The sequence below is a fragment of the Corylus avellana genome, chromosome ca6 (assembly GCF_901000735.1).
Source record: "Corylus avellana chromosome ca6, CavTom2PMs-1.0".
Classification (NCBI taxonomy): domain Eukaryota; kingdom Viridiplantae; phylum Streptophyta; class Magnoliopsida; order Fagales; family Betulaceae; genus Corylus; species Corylus avellana.
This window is the reverse complement of record NC_081546.1, coordinates 20,995,614-21,012,737: the sequence shown is the minus strand read 5'-3', so window position 1 is coordinate 21,012,737 and position 17,124 is coordinate 20,995,614. Positions and strand designations below refer to the sequence as shown.

General features: G+C 33.3%; 3 protein-coding genes across 4 annotated transcripts; all 3 read left to right on the top strand.

The window, feature by feature from the left end:
- Positions 1–888: 888 nt before the first annotated feature.
- Positions 889–3,847, top strand: LOC132185747 (uncharacterized). Of its 2 annotated transcripts, none has more exons than XR_009440634.1 (3): positions 889–1,313; positions 2,386–2,622; positions 3,320–3,847. XR_009440634.1 is itself a non-coding variant. In XM_059599522.1 (3 exons), exons 1-3 carry the CDS (start codon positions 1,271–1,273, stop codon positions 3,744–3,746), a joined length of 828 nt encoding a protein of 275 aa, XP_059455505.1. In that variant the 5' UTR covers positions 889–1,270; the 3' UTR covers positions 3,747–3,847. The 2 variants fall into 2 exon arrangements, 1 of the variants encoding a protein (XP_059455505.1); XM_059599522.1 differs by having other exon boundaries at positions 889–1,434.
- A 6,470-nt stretch (positions 3,848–10,317) lies between these two features.
- Positions 10,318–11,302, top strand: LOC132185351 (TMV resistance protein N-like). The gene is made up of 2 exons (XM_059599137.1): positions 10,318–10,855; positions 11,209–11,302. Exons 1-2 carry the CDS (start codon positions 10,347–10,349, stop codon positions 11,300–11,302), a joined length of 603 nt encoding a protein of 200 aa, XP_059455120.1. The 5' UTR covers positions 10,318–10,346.
- An 806-nt stretch (positions 11,303–12,108) lies between these two features.
- LOC132185598 (disease resistance protein RPP2B-like) lies at positions 12,109–16,190 on the top strand. Its single transcript, XM_059599352.1, has 4 exons — positions 12,109–12,306; positions 13,292–13,567; positions 14,279–15,322; positions 15,437–16,190. The coding sequence occupies exons 1-4, from the start codon at positions 12,166–12,168 to the stop codon at positions 15,920–15,922; spliced, it is 1,947 nt and encodes a 648-aa protein (XP_059455335.1). The 5' UTR covers positions 12,109–12,165; the 3' UTR covers positions 15,923–16,190.
- The last annotated feature ends 934 nt before the right edge of the window (positions 16,191–17,124 follow it).

Sequence of the window (17,124 nt, the reverse complement as noted above, 5' to 3'; positions counted from 1 at the left end):
GGGTGGTGCGAAGTCACTGATGGAATGATAGACGAGTAAAAGGGTAACGATCACGCGTAAAATAATTTATTTTGTGCTCGACATATTTATTTTTAAAAAAAAATTGAACAAAAATATCATTTAACAAGTTTTTTTTTAGCAAATATTAGAGTATTCATAAATATTTAACTTTTCTCTAAAAATTTAACAAAACTCTTGAAAACACGCATTTAGCAAACTCCATTATTTACTTTATATTTAACGCTTGTCATCGTAGATGCTCCATACATTTCAAGAGTTAAAAAGTTAGAGTTATATAATTTTTTTAACTTATTTCTTACCATCCTCTGTCTTGATTAGCTTAAACTAATAAACTAATAATATTTAATTAAAAATAACTCTCTATATATTTGACTCATTTTAAAAGTAACTCTCTAAATTTAATAAAATGAATTTTTCTTTTAACAAGAGTGACACAGTTGGCAGTTGGCACCAACATTTCTGATTTCCCCCTCTCCTTTGCCTTTTTTTTTTTTTTTTTTTCTTTCTCATCCTCCTTTCCCATTTTAACTTTGAACACTTTGCCACATGGGTCCCTACGATCATTGAAGACCATAAACTTATCCTTGACTTAGAGGTAGGCAAGATTTGGCCTTTCCAAGACCATAAAAAAGTTCAGAAGCAATTAAAATCTAACAGATTCATTCACATTGCTAGTGCATGTGTGATTTTCGGACTCACCTACTTTTTGGTGCCAACTGCCAAATAGTAGTAGGTGAGTCCGAAAATCACGCATGCACTTGCAATGTGAATGAATCTATTAGATTTTAACTGCTCCTGAACTTTTTTAACTGTGCAGATCAAGCAAGATTTACAAAGTCAAGGAATACGCTAAACTGGTTCTGCAACCCAATTATCATCTCTAGTCAGTGGTAGTCTCTGATAGAGAGGATGACTTCTTCCTTGACCTTCCGAGGAGCCTCATTGTCTACTTTATGCTCCCATCAATGGACTCACGATGTGTTCTTGAACTTTAGAAACTCTGATACTCGCAGAAATTTTTATTGCCTATCTATACGACTTTTTGGATCGAAGGGAAGTCAAGAACTTCCTAGCTTTTCAGCTGCTTGAAAGAGGAAATGAAAATCTTTCATCACATCTCGAGACTGTTGAAGGGTCAAGGATTTTGATCGTTGTACTCTCTCAAAATTATGCATCATCCAAATGGTGCTTGGACGAGCTAGTGAAGATCCTTGAGTGTAAGGAAACGAAAGGACAGCTCATTGTGCCAATGTTTTACAAAATAGATCCATCGGAAGTACGGCATCTAAAAGGTAGTTTTGGAGATGCATTTGCCCAATATGATAAAATGTTCGAGCAAAGAAGAGTGGAGGGGTGGAAAACAGCACTAACACAAGTTGGCAATTTGTCCGGGTGGCATTTAGATAATAATAGGTATTTCTTATTAGTTTTGTGTATTCATAGTAGATTTTTTTTTTCCTGATTCCGATTACATACGGGTATTGAGTATGGGTGTCGGAGTTTATGTATATATATAATTTTTTTTTTTTTTTTTTTTGGTCTAGAGAGTGGGAAGGTAAAGAGAAATTTAGGAAAGAAACGAAGAGAAATTCTGGATCTAGGGGGAAGTTTAACTTCAACTACCTTTCTTTCTTCTTCTTTTTTAGTTGCTTTTTCTTCTATCTCTGTTATATGTTTTGTGCTTTTTGGATAATTATGTAAAATCCAGTCAAATAAAAGCACCTTTTTAGCGGTGAGGAGTTTGTATCACTTAAAATTATTTAATTTTATGATTTCCGCACTGGATTTCATGAAAATCATACTTAAATTAGAAATCTGCTGATTGAAGCGTTTGATATGGTACAAACATTTTTGTGTGAAATGCAAAAGATATTCTTGATTGGACAGAATTTGGAGGAAATTTCTTTAACCTCCTCTAATAAGTGTCAAGTATCATTTCTTACATTTTTTTTTTTAATATTCTTAATTATTATTTATTGTCATTCTACTAATATAGGAACCTAAACATTAATTTTTGAAAAATCCAAAGATGTTCAAAGACACTGTCACTTAGAACCAAAAATGCTAGAGTTTAACAATGCATATGAAGACTGAAAAAATGAATCAAATGAGAGGTGGACTTGTGGTCAATCCATAGGCGAATTGGGAAGGAAAGCATAATCTTTCTGTATGATTGATAATATGTTTGCTTCCATCGACAAACTAAGAACAAAAGGCTACAGTTACCTAGAAAGCAAGATATGATTAGACAAGCTCCAAGAAAGGAAGGGGAGGTTATCCTGTATCTTTGTAGCTATCATTGTCAGTAATTTCTTCTGAAAAATAAGTAACTAGATCATGTTCATGATACTTTGTACTTTGTAGTAATGAAGCTCAAGTTATTGACGAAATCGTTCGGAGTATTGCATCGCATACGAATCTAGTGAAGCATCCAGATGGAATAGAGTCTCCTGTACAAGTGCCTGATTTGTCCAGTTTCCCAAGTCCAGTTGGAATAGAGTCTCATGTACAAGAGCCCCATTTGTCAAGTTCCCCAAGTCCAGTTGGAATAGAGTCTCTTGTACAAGAGCCACAACTGTCCAGTTTGCCCTCAAGGAACAGGTATTTCTTACCAGTCTTGTGCATTCATTTGTAGATTCGTTTTTCCTGATTCCAATTACAATACATCCTTATAGACTGGACATACTGCATACATACATATATACATATACTTATGGGTATGTGAGGCTAAAGAGAAGTTTAGGAGATAAACTAGAGAAATCCTGAATCTTGGGGGAAAGCTTTCTCTCTATCCTCCACCTTCATCGACCATTAAACTTCAACCACCCTTCTTTCTGCAATTTCTTGTTGGTTGTTTTTCATTCTATTTCTGTTGCTCTGTATGTTTTGTGCTTTTTTGGATAATTATGTAAATCCCGTCAATTAAAAACACCTAGTTTAGTTAAAAAATATTTTAAGCTGCCTAAATTAGTGAGGAAACTGTACCGCCTAAAATTATATAGTATTATGATTTCTGCATTGGATTTCATACTTAAATTAGAAATATGTTCATTGAAAGCGATTAATACGGCACACATTTTGTGTAAAATGCAAAAGATATTCTTGATTCTCGATTATTCATTAAAAAAAGAAGAAGATATTCATGATTAGTTTTAATGAGGGAAAACCAAATTTGAGAATACCGGAACCAAAAAAGTTGAGAAGTTTAACAATACATATGAAGACTGAAAAGTGAAGTTTACACCGAGCATCTGTTTGAGTTAAAAGTGTTTTAGTTATGTTTTTGGTGATTGTGCAGTGAGCAGGGGAGTAATTCTTCCATATCAAGCCAGGGAGTAATACTATTTTTGATTGGATCAGTGATTGGCCTACTCCAATTGCATGATCTATTTGAGACATACCCTGCAAACATGTGGATCTCCGAAGCTGCCTTGGTCATCTTTTGCTTGTCATATGCAACCATGACGAGGATTAATGGGACTCGTTGGGCAAGATACTCTCAAATCATTGACAGTTTCCAGGCCCTTTCAGGACCACTTGTACCCGTCTCACTGTCATCAATCCATCTGCCGCATCAGCTTTCATGGTTATTTTACATCATATGGGCTTTTCTGGTTTTTATAGTTGCTGCATTTACATGGATTTACCCTGAGGGGGAGGGTAGGGAGGCCCAGGGGGGTCAAATGCCCTTCCTCACCCCCACAAGAATTTCTTTTATTCAGTAGAAAAGTTTTCAAATGCACCGGTTGTGACGCAAATTGTCATTCATTTACTGTACTTCTTTCAATCAGCCAAATTTTTCTTCTACAAGTGTTCAACAATTTAGATAAATTGTTTGGCGAACTTTTTTGAGAGCCTGAGAGGTGTACAGTGAAAATGGTATAGAACATAACAAAAAATCAATCGATTTTTTTTATAATTTCTCGTTTTTGAAAATTTTCAAGTATGTAATTAAACTTTTATGCAACTGAATAAATTATTGCTGTGAGTGAGAAATAAGTTGCTATTTTATTATTATTATTTTTGTAAAGGTAAATTATAAGTAATATTTATATGTTTTAAACAGTAATTAAACTTTTTTTGAATTATTTATTTCATTAGTTATATTCTTTAATATTTATAATAACTTTTGTTCAACTTTATTTTTTAATCTTGACCTCCTTTGAACCAACATTCTAACTAAATTTACTTCAGAGTTATAAAAATCACAGTACTGCAAGATGATGATAGGAATAAATTAGAGTGAGTTAGGTTGAATTGGAATAGTATTTCGATTCATTTAGAATAGATTATTTTAAATTATGATTAAGTTATTTAAAATTAATATTAAGAGTAATTAGGAGTTCTTATCCATTTGGGTGTAATCCTATTTATTTTAGGGGTAAATACCTTATTCGTCCATGTGATTTAATTTTCTTATTTTTTGACTCATAAGTTTACTTTTTATCACAAGAAGTCCCTCTGATTTTAATCATGGTCTTTATCAAAGAAGGGTCGTGATGTACTATCGCTTGATTTTAAAATTTCTTCCTTCAAATTTTGTCGTTAATTTCTTTCAAACTAATTTATCCTTCTTTTTTTACAGAATTTTCAAAGCATGGCAATTATGGATTTCTCTAAATGTCAATTCTTAAAAATAATCCATGATGTTTCAAGGATTCCAAATTTAAAGGATTTGACTCTTGATGGTTGTACAAATTTAGTTGAGATTCATCATACGGTTGAATTTCTTGATAAATTAGTTTGGTTGAGTCTTGAACGTTGCTATAACCTTCGCAGTTTTTTGAAAAGCCTCAAGTTGAGATCTCTAGAATATCTCAGCGTTTATGGTTGCTCAAGTCTTAATGACTGTCCTGAAATTGATTGTTGATGGAGTATTTAGAAAACATCAACTTTAGAGGCACTCGTATAAAAAAATTGCCTTCATCCATTCAGTACCTAATTGGGCTTAAAAAATTAAATCTAAGAGATTGCATAAACCTTATAAATCTTCCAAGTAGTATTTGTCACTTGCAACATTTAGTATCTGAAGCTTGAGGGTTGTTCAAAACTTATTAAGTTTCCTGAGAATGTGGGGGGTATAAGACAATACATGCCACTATATACAAATTCAAGTGTTTCTAATGATAGTTGTTCCTCGATAGTATTTCTGGCACTACAAGAGTTGCACCTTCGAAACTGTGTCCTTTTAGGATCAGATTTCTTTAGGATATTTAATTACTCCTCCACATTGGAAGGATTATATCTATCGATATCAGGGAGTGGTATTGTTACCATTCCTGCATGCCTCAAAAGATTTGTTGCCTTGAAGGAACTTGACTTGGAAAATTGCAAGCAACTACGAGAAATTCTAGTATTGCCAGCAAATTCATATTGTGTGCCTGCAACGGGTTGCATGTCATTGGAAGTATATAATAAATATTGCTGGTTACCAGAGCTTCCGGCACTAGGTCCTGTGGGCAGCAATATTGAGGCTTCTACTGCAACCTACCAGGATGATGATGAAGTAAGATATGCTCTCTCCCTCTTATATACAAGTTAATTTGTATGCTTTGATTCATAGTCGTGTAACAGGGACTTGCTAAGCCCGGTTGTTTTGACATTTTAGTTTATGGAAATAAGATTCCACACTGCTTCAGCCATCATAAAGAGGTTTCAAATAGTAATTTCTGTGAAATAGATATTGATGTGCCTGCAAATTTGGATTGGGAGATCTCAAGAATTGTTTTTTATGCTGCTCTTATAATAGACGGGTTTGATCCTTGTGCAATTGATGTTTACATCATCAGTGGTGGTGTAGAAATCTATCATCATTGTATATTGAATATTATTCAGTACTCAGATTATGTATGGATGAATTTCCATGTTCCAGATCTTATAAGCTTAAGGCTTATAATGATCATCTCCGAATTAAATTTGTTTACACAAGTTCGTATTATATTGACTGAAAGTTAATTCCCATGAAAGCTTGTGGATTGTATCTGGTACGTAGGCATGAAGAGAAGGCGATAGATGGTATTAAAGTTACTAAGAGACCCCGTGATGACGACGGTGATGATGGCGACTTGGAATCCAATTGGTTAAAAAAAAAAAAAAAGAGGCAAGGTGTCATACGTACTCCGTCAAGTTCATCTAGAATGAGCTACTCCACCCAATTCAACAACCATGTGTATATATATATTACCAACGTACGCCACTGACACTAAATGTTTGTTTCCCTTTTTTCCTTTTTGTTTTTTTGTTTTTTTTTCCTTTAATAATTTTTTTAATGGGATAACTGGACCTAGGCCATCTTCCTTTGGGCTATTCCCTTTTCTTAGTGTTTGCAGTCCAATGCATTTCGGCTCGAATAGCTGGGCCCCCTTTTAATTCCTTTGAGGTTTGACATAAATTTTATGCGAAATTGGGCCAAGATTGGTCTACTTGGAACTTTCTATATATCTAATTCAGGCCCACTAATTCACTTAAACTAATACACTTAGAGCCTAAAATAAATAATACCACAACTAAATAATTTGGGCTTTGACTTCAAATGATAGCTCAATCGATTGAGCACCATGCCTTATGAAGCAGAAATCATTAGTTCAAATCCCTTTCTTCCTCTCCTTCCCCTTTGAGCCATGATTGTGGATGTCGTTAATCAGCATTATATATATATAAGCAACAATATTGTCATAAAAGTTATAATTAAGGAAAAGTATACGTAGTCCCTCAAACTACTACCAAATTTACAATATCCTTCAAACTTTAATAATTTGCAATGTACCCTATGGCTATGAATCTACTAAGCCCTTTCATTCGAGTATGTTTCTTTGTTATGAGCGTCATAAATATGAGAATATAAAATAAATGAAGGAAAAATGATTACAGAAGATACATCATGCGGGCCGAAAGCAATTATTGGTGGAAGAGGAAGACAACAATTTGTCCTAAGTTGAAAATTTGAGTTTATTAAATACAAAAGTTACATTTAGTACGTGAAATGAATTCCATTAAAAAAAAAAAGAATAACTTTAATTTGGAATGGAAGAATGTAGAATATAATAGTCTTGATATTAGAATACATGATAAGGATCTAACACTAGGAATAGCCATTCCCATGGCCCATGAGAGAATGACTATTCCTTAAATTGAGGAATAATTATTCCTCTCAAAATCAGGGCTATTTTATTCTTGAAATGTAGTTTAGGAAGTTCGAACACAACTTCTGCTTGAAATGTTTGATCTGTCAAAGTTCTTTGTGGGGTGAATGGATTTGTCCTGCTGTTCACAAAGTCTTGTGTCGATTGAAGCAGTAGATAACAAAGTGTTAGTGAAGTGCAAATATCTGTTATGTTATTTGATTTTATGAAAATCTGTAATTAGGTGCTTAGGCTTATGGTGTATGGAAGGATGGTGAAGTATAAAAAACTTAGGTGATAATAACTTTTAATCGGACTTGTTAATGAACAATGGAATTGAATTGCTCAGAAAAAAAAAGATTAATGGAGAAAAGAATCAAGAGCTAGCACACACTTTGGCTTCATGTACGTCCTGTAGTGAAGAGTTTTGGCCATATAGCAACTAAATTAAGGTTTAGCCTTTAGATCTCTTAGATTTGGGAAAACAATTGAAAACACAAAGCTTTTGAGAACTAGTTCATATGATTTAGGTGGAGCAGTAAAATTAGAGTTCAATCAATTTAGAGATAAACTTGATTAATGGGTTGGTTTGAAGGATTTTTGTTTTTGGAATTAATAATTTTTATTATTTTCCGCACTCTACATGGCATAAAAAACATAAGTATCACTTGTAATACACGACCACGTCATAAGATATTATAATTTGGCTAAAATATGTGGCATAAGCGATACTTGTCTTAATTTTAAGTGGGGTGACGTGGATCTCCATAAAAAAAATTGGCAGAACCTGAATGAAAATACCAAGCGAGTATTTTGATTAACGACATGTATAATACATATTTGAAACCAAGATGACTGTTTAATTATAACCCTAACGACGTATACCAAAACAAACAACATTTATTCCTTAAGTTGTTTGGTTAAATATTGCGGGATACTTACTGGAATCCAATAAGAATCGCCATTTTTTGTTTTTTTTTTTTTCTGAGCAATACAGGAGAGAAGGAGAAGGAACCACCATTTCAAACTTCAAAATTAAGAAACAAAAAATTCAGACGGTGATGATTAAAATGCGTGTGAGGCTTCTTAGAATGCTTGTGATCCATCCACGTATTCAAACAACTTCTTTTTCATGCCATTTACTTTTCTGAATGTACACCCACCCGTTGGATCCCACATTTTAAATTATGCACTGTCCCGATAGCTCGTTATATTTAATACGACTTGACCTTGAGTACTGAGTAGGGACAGACTAACACGTTTTCTCCTCCTTTGATGGTACCTAGAATTGACTCTTTATATTTAATTTTTTCTTAAAAATTTAACAAAATTTATAAAAATATTAATTTAATTAGCTTTTATCTTTACTTTATATTGAATTATTGGTTTAAAACTAATAAAAAAAATAATATTTAACTAAAACAAAAAAATGTATAAAGAGTTTAATTTTCTATTCCTTTTAAAAGTGGATCTCAAAATTTGATAAAATAAATTTTACTCTTCAAATTTAGTTTTTATTTTAGGAGCATTCACATCTGAATATATACCCACCCGTTGGATCCCACACTTTCAATTATGCACTGTCCCGATGGCTCGCTATATTTAATACGACTTGACCTTGAGTACTGAGTAGGGACAGACTAACGCGTTTTCTCCTCCTTTGATGGTACCTAGAATTGACTCTTTATATTTAATTTTTTCTTAAAAATTTAACAAAATTTATAAAAATATTAATTTAATTAGCTTTTATCTTTACTTTATATTGAATTATTGGTTTAAAACTAATAAAAAAATAATATTTAACTAAAACAAAAAAATGTATAAAGAGTTTAATTTTCTATTCCTTTTAAAAGTGGATCTCTAAATTTGATAAAATAAATTTTACTCTTCAAATTTAGTTTTTATTTTAGGAGCATTCACATCTGAATATACACCCACCCGTTGGATCCCACACTTTAAATTATGCACTGTCCCGATGGCTCGCTATATTTAATACGACTTGACCTTGAGTACTGAGTAGGGACAGACTAACCCGTTTTCTCCTCCTTTGATGGTACCTAGATTTGACTCTTTATATTTTAATTTTTTTTCTTAAAAAAAAATTTAACAAAATTTATAAAAATATTAATTTAATTAGCTTTTATCTTTACTTTATATTGAATTATTGGTTTAAAACTAATAAAAAAATAATATTTAACTAAAACAAAAAAATGTATAAAGAGTTTAATTTTCTATTCCTTTTAAAAGTGGATCTCTAAATTTGATAAAATAAATTTTACTCTTCAAATTTAGTTTTTATTTTAGGAGCATTCACATCTGAATATACACCCACCCGTTGGATCCCACACTTTAAATTATGCACTGTCCCGATGGCTCGCTATATTTAATACGACTTGACCTTGAGTACTGAGTAGGGACAGACTAACCCGTTTTCTCCTCCTTTGATGGTACCTAGAATTGACTCTTTATATTTAATTTTTTCTTAAAAATTTAACAAAATTTATAAAAATATTAATTTAATTAGCTTTTATCTTTACTTTATATTGAATTATTGGTTTAAAACTAATAAAAAAATAATATTTAACTAAAACAAAAAAATGTATAAAGAGTTTAATTTTCTATTCCTTTTAAAAGTGGATCTCTAAATTTGATAAAATAAATTTTATTCTTCAAATTTAGTTTTTATTTTAGGAGCATTCACATTTGACTTTTCTATAAAATTTGTTTAACAAAATTCATAAAAAAATGTCATATATACATACAAACTCAATGTTAAGTTTAATTTTATGCTTTTTAAATGTAAAGAGCTCAAAAGTGAAACTCATTTATTTTGTAATGTTCTTTCTCTTTTATACTTATTCTTTTTTTAAAAAATTTTAATGCAAATGATCTAAAAGTTAGTTTCTTTGCTAAAATAGAACATTTAGGTAAAATAGAAAAATATTTAAAGAGTTTGTTGTTTAATAATTTTAAAAATGACTAACTAAATCAATTAAATAGATTTTTAGAGGAAATTTTTTTAAAAAAATTAAGTCGCTCCTAATGCTATAATCTCAATGCATAGGATACCCTTTAGAGAAGTTGCTAGAAGTCTTCTAACCTTGCTTTCCATGCAACTTTTATCCTTTCAACTCCATAGCTAAACTGGTTCTGCAACTGCAAGGCAACTTTCTCTACTAGGTGGTAGTCTTGCATACACGGAGGATGACTTCTTCCATGGCTTCCCAAGGAGTCTCTTCCTCTTCTTCTTCTTCTACTCGTCGATGGACGTACGATGTGTTCCTGAGTTTTAGAGGTGAAGATACTCGCCACAATTTTACTGCCCATCTATACCATGCTCTGCATATGAAGGGAATCAACACCTTCATAGATGATGATGAGGTTAAAAGGGGAGAGGAGATTTCTCCGGCACTTCTCAAAGCCATTGAGGAGTCAAAAATTTCAATCGTTGTATTCTCTCAAACCTATGTATCATCCACCTGGTGCTTGGACGAGCTAATGAAGATCCTTGAGTGTAAAGAAATAAATGCACAAATGGTTCTACCAGTATTTTACAAGGTGAATCCGTCGGATGTACGAAATCAAAAGAAGAGTTTTGAAAAAGCATTGGCTAAACATCAAGAGAGGGTCAAGGATGACATCAAAGTTCAGAGGTGGAAGGCAGCCCTAACGCAAGTCGCCAATTTGTCCGGATGGCATTTAGAGAATTATGAGTAAGTTTTATTAGTATTGTGCATTTTTATAGACTAGACGTACATCCATACGTGTGTGTCTATATATATATATATATATATATATATATATATATATTAGGGAGATTGATACATTGCATAACTTGTTAGTGATCACATAATATAGCTTGTTAAGAGATGCACCACTCAATCCAAAAGGTTTGGGCTCAACCATGCATATTAATCAGTCACACTTATGAAATTTTCTTAATGTGAGACTCAAACATTTTTACACTCACATATGTATACTCAATAATATATACATTTTACTATGCTTTCTCATATGAAAGGTTCTAGCTCATAATTAAATGTTTCCAATCTTTTGTATTTGGTAGGAATGAAGCCAAATTTATTGACAACATCGTTCAGAATGTCTCAAGAATTGTAAACCACGCATACTTACATGTTGCCAAGTATCCATTGGAATAGAGTCTCGTGTACAACAGATCAATTCACTTTTAAGTATTGAGATGAATGATAGACGCATAGTAGGGATCTTAGGAGTTGGTGGAATTGGTAAGACAACGATTGCAAAAGCTATCTACAACTTGATTGCCTCCCGGTTTGAAGGTAGTTGTTTTCTTGCCAACGTTAGAGAAACTTCTAAGCAATATTTGGGTCTGGTCCAACTACAAAATACTCTTCTTTCGAAAATCCTAGGACATACTATGAAGGTTGACAATGTTGACGAAGGAATTATCATGATAAAGAAAAGACTTTATTCAAAAAGGATACTCCTTATTCTTGATGATGTGGATGATAAATTGGTCCAATTAGATAAATTGGCTGGAGAAGTTGATTGGTTTGGTTTAGGAAGTAGGATTATCATAACGACAAGAGACAGGAAAGTATTGACTAATCATGGAGTAGATCTAATATATAACGTGAAGGAATTGGACTCAAACGAAGCTCTTGAGCTCATTTGCTGGAATGCTTTCAAAGGAGACAAACCCACTGATGATTTTCTAAAACTAATGAAACATGCAATACGTTATGTTGGGTGCCTTCCACTAGCTTTAGAAGTGTTAGGTTCAGATCTACATGGTAAAGATATACATCAATGGCAAAGTGCACTGGATAAGTACAAAAGAATTCCTCACACAAATATTCAAGAAAGACTTCGAATAAGTTATGATGGATTGCATGAAAATGAGAAGAATATTTTTCTTGACATTGCATGTTTTTTCAAAGGATGGCAGGCAAATCATATTATCAAAATACTAGATAGTTGTGATTTCTTCCCAATTGATGGTATCAAAGTGCTTATAGAGAAGTCTCTCATAACCATTAATATGGGCAAAACTTTGGCAATGCATGACTTATTGCAGGACATGGGTAGAGAAATTGTTAGACAAGAATCACCTGAAGACCCTAGCAAACGCAGTAGATTATGGTTTCATAAAGACGTTCGTTATGTCCTTGAAGAAAATGCGGTAAGAAGCTTACATTAAGATACTCTTTTAATTTTATATTCGTTTCTTTTTCACAAGTACACATCCAAGAAAAATATTTTACTTTCTTTTTTTCTTTGTAAAATATGATGAAGAATTATAGACAGGTACACATATATGTGTATTTATAATATATAAACATGTATTTATATACACGTGTATAAAAGAGAATAAAATAAGTAAAATGATTGTAACTAAGAATAAATAAACTCATCATACAAAGTTCTTTATTCTATTTCGAAGGTAGGCATAGTTGTTTAGTATTTTGTTTTTCTAATAGGTAAGAGTAATTGGAATAATAAAAAAATAAAATAAAATGAAGACAAATTTTACCTTTCGAACATGGAGATCACGCTCACTTTGGAACATTTTAGTAGTAAAAGTAAAATTACCTATTTTGAAAATCTCAAAATGAAAAGCAACATGTAAAAGAGGATAGATGGAATCTAAGTTTGTTTCATTTTTACAAGTATTATGTAACACCCCGATCCCATATTGGAGTAATAGCGCAGATGTGGCTAACGCTTTTCTCTGGGTCGTTACAAGTGGTATCAGAGCCACCTAGTAACGCCAGGTCATGTGGTACTAGAGCACTGCATGACGTGGACCTGACGAGGACGTCAGGAGTTTAAGAGGGGGAGTTTGTAAAACCCCGATCCCATATTGGGAAGATGAGAAGAAGCCCACATAGAGTGGATGATTTATAGAGATAGTCATGAGTGCTAAGTCCCACATTGCCTAGTTACTAGGTGAAACTGGACTTTATAATGAATTCTAGAGAAACTCTAAATTGACTAGTCCTTTTGGAGTAATAGCGCAGATGTGGTTAGCGCTTTTCTCTGGGTCGTTATATATATATATATATATATATATATATTACAAAAGTTATAATTCCAGCAAGTGTTAAAATATAGAGAACTTTGTGCTTTGATTTTCCTCGCACACTAATGATTCATTGCCTTACTAGGGAACAAACAAAATTCAAGGCATATTGATAGATTTGCCTGAAAGAAACAAAATGCGCTTGAGTTTCAAGGCCTTCAAGAAGATGAAAAGGCTTAGGCTGCTTATGGTTAACCCTAATGCGCGCTTTTCAGGAAGACTTGATTTTCTCCCTAATGAATTAAGATTGCTTGATTGGCATGAATGTCCTTTAGAATCTTTGTCATCAATTTTTCATGTAGAGAACCTTGCTGCTTTAAGAATGCCTCGGAGTCACCTCAAGGGATTGGAGGGAATTGAGGTACAATTATTGCTTTTAGTAAAATTATTTCATGACCACTAGTGCTTTCACTTTTTTTAAAATATATTTTTTTTAATTTTTTATTAATAACATTGAGACCCTACTTTTTAATTCGATGAATTTTAGATTTGTGCTTCCAAATTTGTTAATCAAAACCATAGTTTTTTTTTTCGTAAAATAGATAACATAAATGGTATTAAAATACATTTACGCCTCTAACACAATTTTAAAAATAAAAAATAAAAAAAAGTGGTTGGTTGTGGCCGGGTGACAGCACCCTATATATCCAGCCAGGGCTGGGCTTTGTGCCAGGACCCAACCATCGCCACATGCCACAACTAGGGCTGGATGCCAAAGCCTCAGCCATGGTCGCATGCCATGGGCAAGACTAGGTGCTTTCTCCCAACCACGGCCAACCGCACTTCTTCTTTTTTTTCTTTGTATTTTTTTTTTTTCGTATGAAAGGAATAAGTGTATTTTCATATATTTTTTGTTATCTATTTGGTGAAAACACTTACAAAGTTCTTGATTTACAAATACTTGAAAGTAAAAAATTTATCAAACTTGAAATAGGGGTTTCAATGTCAAAAAGTGTGAAAGCATGACGGTGTCTTGACATAATTTCCTTTGATTTTAAAATTTCTTCCTTTAAATTCTGTTGTAAATTTCCTTCAAACTAATTTATTTCCTTTTTTTTTTTTTTTTCTACAGAATTTTCAAAGCATGACAATTATGGATTTCTCTTATTGTGAATTCCTAAAAATATTTCCGGATGTTTCAAGGATTCAAAATTTAGTGGATTTGAGGCTTCATGGTTGTACAAATTTAGTTGAAATTCATCATTCTGTTGGATTTCTTGATAAGCTAGTTTCTTTGAGTCTTGGTGAATGCTATAACCTTAGCAGTTTTCCGAGAAGCCTCAAGTTAAGATCTTTAAAATATCTTTTCGTTGAAGGTTGCTCAAGGCTTAACTACTTTCCTGAAATTGAGTGTCAGATGGAGTGTTTAGAACACGTCTCCTTTATAAACACTGGTATAAAAGAATTGCCTTTATCTATTGCGTACCTGATTGGGCTTACATATTTACAACTACAAGGTAACAAAAACCTGATGCGTCTTCCAAGTAGCATTTATCAGTTGCAACGAATAGAGTATATTTTTCTTGGTGGTTGTTCAAAACTTGTTAAGTTTCCAAAGAAGATGGTGGATATCAGACAATCCATGCCCTCTAATGTATCTATGAAGGAATCAGAAATTGCATTAGGTCCAGACTTACTCCCATTGCCACCTCCTACAAATTCAAGTGTTTCTAATGATGATTTTTCCTCGATAGTATTTCCGTCTCTAAAAGAGTTGTCTCTACCCAATTGTGTCCTATTAGAATCAAATTTATTTAGGGTATTTAATTGCTCCTCCACATTGAGATACTTAAATCTATCAGGGAATGCTATTGTTACCATCCCAGCATGCATCGAAAGATTTGTTTGCTTGTGGAGACTTAACGTGGATCATTGCAAGCAACTTCGAAAAATTCTAAGACTTCCACCAAATATAAAATACTTGTGTGCAGAGGGGTGCATGTCGTTGGAAACATTTTTCGGAGAAGCACAAACATCTGAATTATTTAATACATGGTGGTTACCAGAGTTTGTATGGTATGAAACAACTTGTTCGGCACGAGGCCCAGTGGGCAGTGGTGCTTCTTCTGCAACCTATCAAAATGTGCAAACTGTGGCAATAGCTCAGCCATTGAGGGTAACTTCTTTCCTTGATGGATTGATATATGCTCTCTCTCTCTCTCTCGTATACAAGTCTGTGTGGCTTGATTTGTAGGTTGTATCACTGAAAATTTGTCCATTTGTGTAACAGGGACCTCTTCGGCATCGTTACTTTAACAGTTTAGCTTCAGGAAATAAGATTCCAGATTGGTTCAACTATTATAAAAAGGCTTCAAATAGTAATTCATGTGAAATAGATATTGATGAGGCTGCAGATATGTTTGGGGAGTTCACAATAATTGCTTACTCTGCTGTTGTTGGAGTAGAGGATGTAGAAGAAGATGATGATTCACACGAAATTAGTGTTTACATCATCACTCGTGGTGTAGAAATCTATCGTCATTCTGCACCGATGTTTAGATCGGCTGTATGGCTGCATTTCCGTGTTCCAAAATATTCTTTTAAGCTTGGAAGTGTTGATCATGTGCGAGTTAAATTTGAAGTTACAGAGCGAGTGCGCTTGAAAAGTTGCGGATTCCATCTGGTACGTATGTGTAGCGAGAATGCGATTGATTTAATAGATGGAATTCAACGGAAAAGGAGACCCCGTGATGATGGTGATGGAAACTTGGAATGAAAGAGGCATTCTTCCACCTTGGGCATTAGATTTTCAAATGCAGAGGATAAGCCACCTGGTGATCAATCGTAAGTACATCAAAAGACCCCTTCGTTTTCTCCATCGCTGTTTTCTCTGTTTTCCTCAGCTTCGCTTTCTCCAATTGTGCACAAATTTGATGGTTCTTTTTACATGATTTTGAATTTATTAGAGATGAGTGGATATTTCTCCAACCCCTAATTTTATTTTCATAGTGTTCAGCAGTATATGAAGAACATACATATTTGAAATAATCTTCCACTACTTCAATATATATATATATATATATATATATATATATATTCTTTCCATTTCTGTACCTATGTGTTCTTTCCTGGCTTTGAACGCTTGGATCTTTCATTCTTTCCTTATTTATTGGTGGCTAACAGAGATGTACAGTGAAATTCTTCACTTATGACAGAGATGTACAGAGAAATTCTTTATGGGGTTTGCTAACAGAGATATACAGTGGTAGTACAGACTGTTGGTAGTTGAAGATTTTTCTTTTTTCTTTGTTGATTAATGGTTACTGATTACTCACTGTTGATGGTGGAGAGGAAGAGAAGAGATGTAGAATATCACACGGATGTTAGATGACAATTTTGACATGGCTTTGTGTCATGAATTAAGGAGAAGAGAGAATATCTTGTTAATTACCGGTTATGTAATAAGACCAGCTCTAGCATTTGCTTCTTGATTTGTTTACTTAATTATGGATTAAATCTTCCTGGTTTGGAAACGGATGATGCTATTTTTTCGATTTTTGATGCAATTGACAAATGTGCGTGACATATTCAGCAGATTTGATTGGGACCAAGTTTGTGCAGGGCAGTCAAATATATGGTACAGAGCCGCTAGCTTTGGTTATAATAATGTAAGTGTTTCAATTGGGCAATACCAGTTTGGACTTCAATTCTGTAATCAAGGAGTGATTTTATTTATTTATTTATTTATATTTGTTACAAAGTGAATTTGGATTCAACCAAAAGGGAGGGAGAGATCCAAAGCCGGTCTTTAATTTCATATTGCTTTATTTGCTTCTTTTGTCGTTCTTTACATTTTTCTTTGTTGAAATGAAGGAACGACTACGGAGGCAGAGAGAGGTGTTCTAACATAAGAGCTTGATCGAAGTTCACGGTAACATTTTGCTAAGATTCGAGCTCAAAATAAGCCACTGTTGAAGA

Excerpts from the sequence above, each read along its gene's own strand:
- LOC132185598 (XM_059599352.1), top strand. The coding sequence starts at position 12,166 with ATGGGCAAAACTTTGGCAATGCATGACTTATTGCAGGACATGGGTAGA. Across the intron at positions 12,307-13,291 it reads ATGTCCTTGAAGAAAATGCG|GGAACAAACAAAATTCAAGG; the intron begins GTAAGAAGCTTA and ends TTGCCTTACTAG. Across the intron at positions 13,568-14,278 it reads AGGGATTGGAGGGAATTGAG|AATTTTCAAAGCATGACAAT; the intron begins GTACAATTATTG and ends TTTTTTCTACAG.
- LOC132185351 (XM_059599137.1), top strand. The coding sequence starts at position 10,347 with ATGACTTCTTCCATGGCTTCCCAAGGAGTCTCTTCCTCTTCTTCTTCT. Across the intron at positions 10,856-11,208 it reads TGGCATTTAGAGAATTATGA|GAATGAAGCCAAATTTATTG; the intron begins GTAAGTTTTATT and ends TGTATTTGGTAG.
- LOC132185747 (XM_059599522.1), top strand. The coding sequence starts at position 1,271 with ATGTTTTACAAAATAGATCCATCGGAAGTACGGCATCTAAAAGGTAGT. Across the intron at positions 1,435-2,385 it reads TGGCATTTAGATAATAATAG|TAATGAAGCTCAAGTTATTG; the intron begins GTATTTCTTATT and ends TGTACTTTGTAG. Across the intron at positions 2,623-3,319 it reads AGTTTGCCCTCAAGGAACAG|TGAGCAGGGGAGTAATTCTT; the intron begins GTATTTCTTACC and ends GTGATTGTGCAG.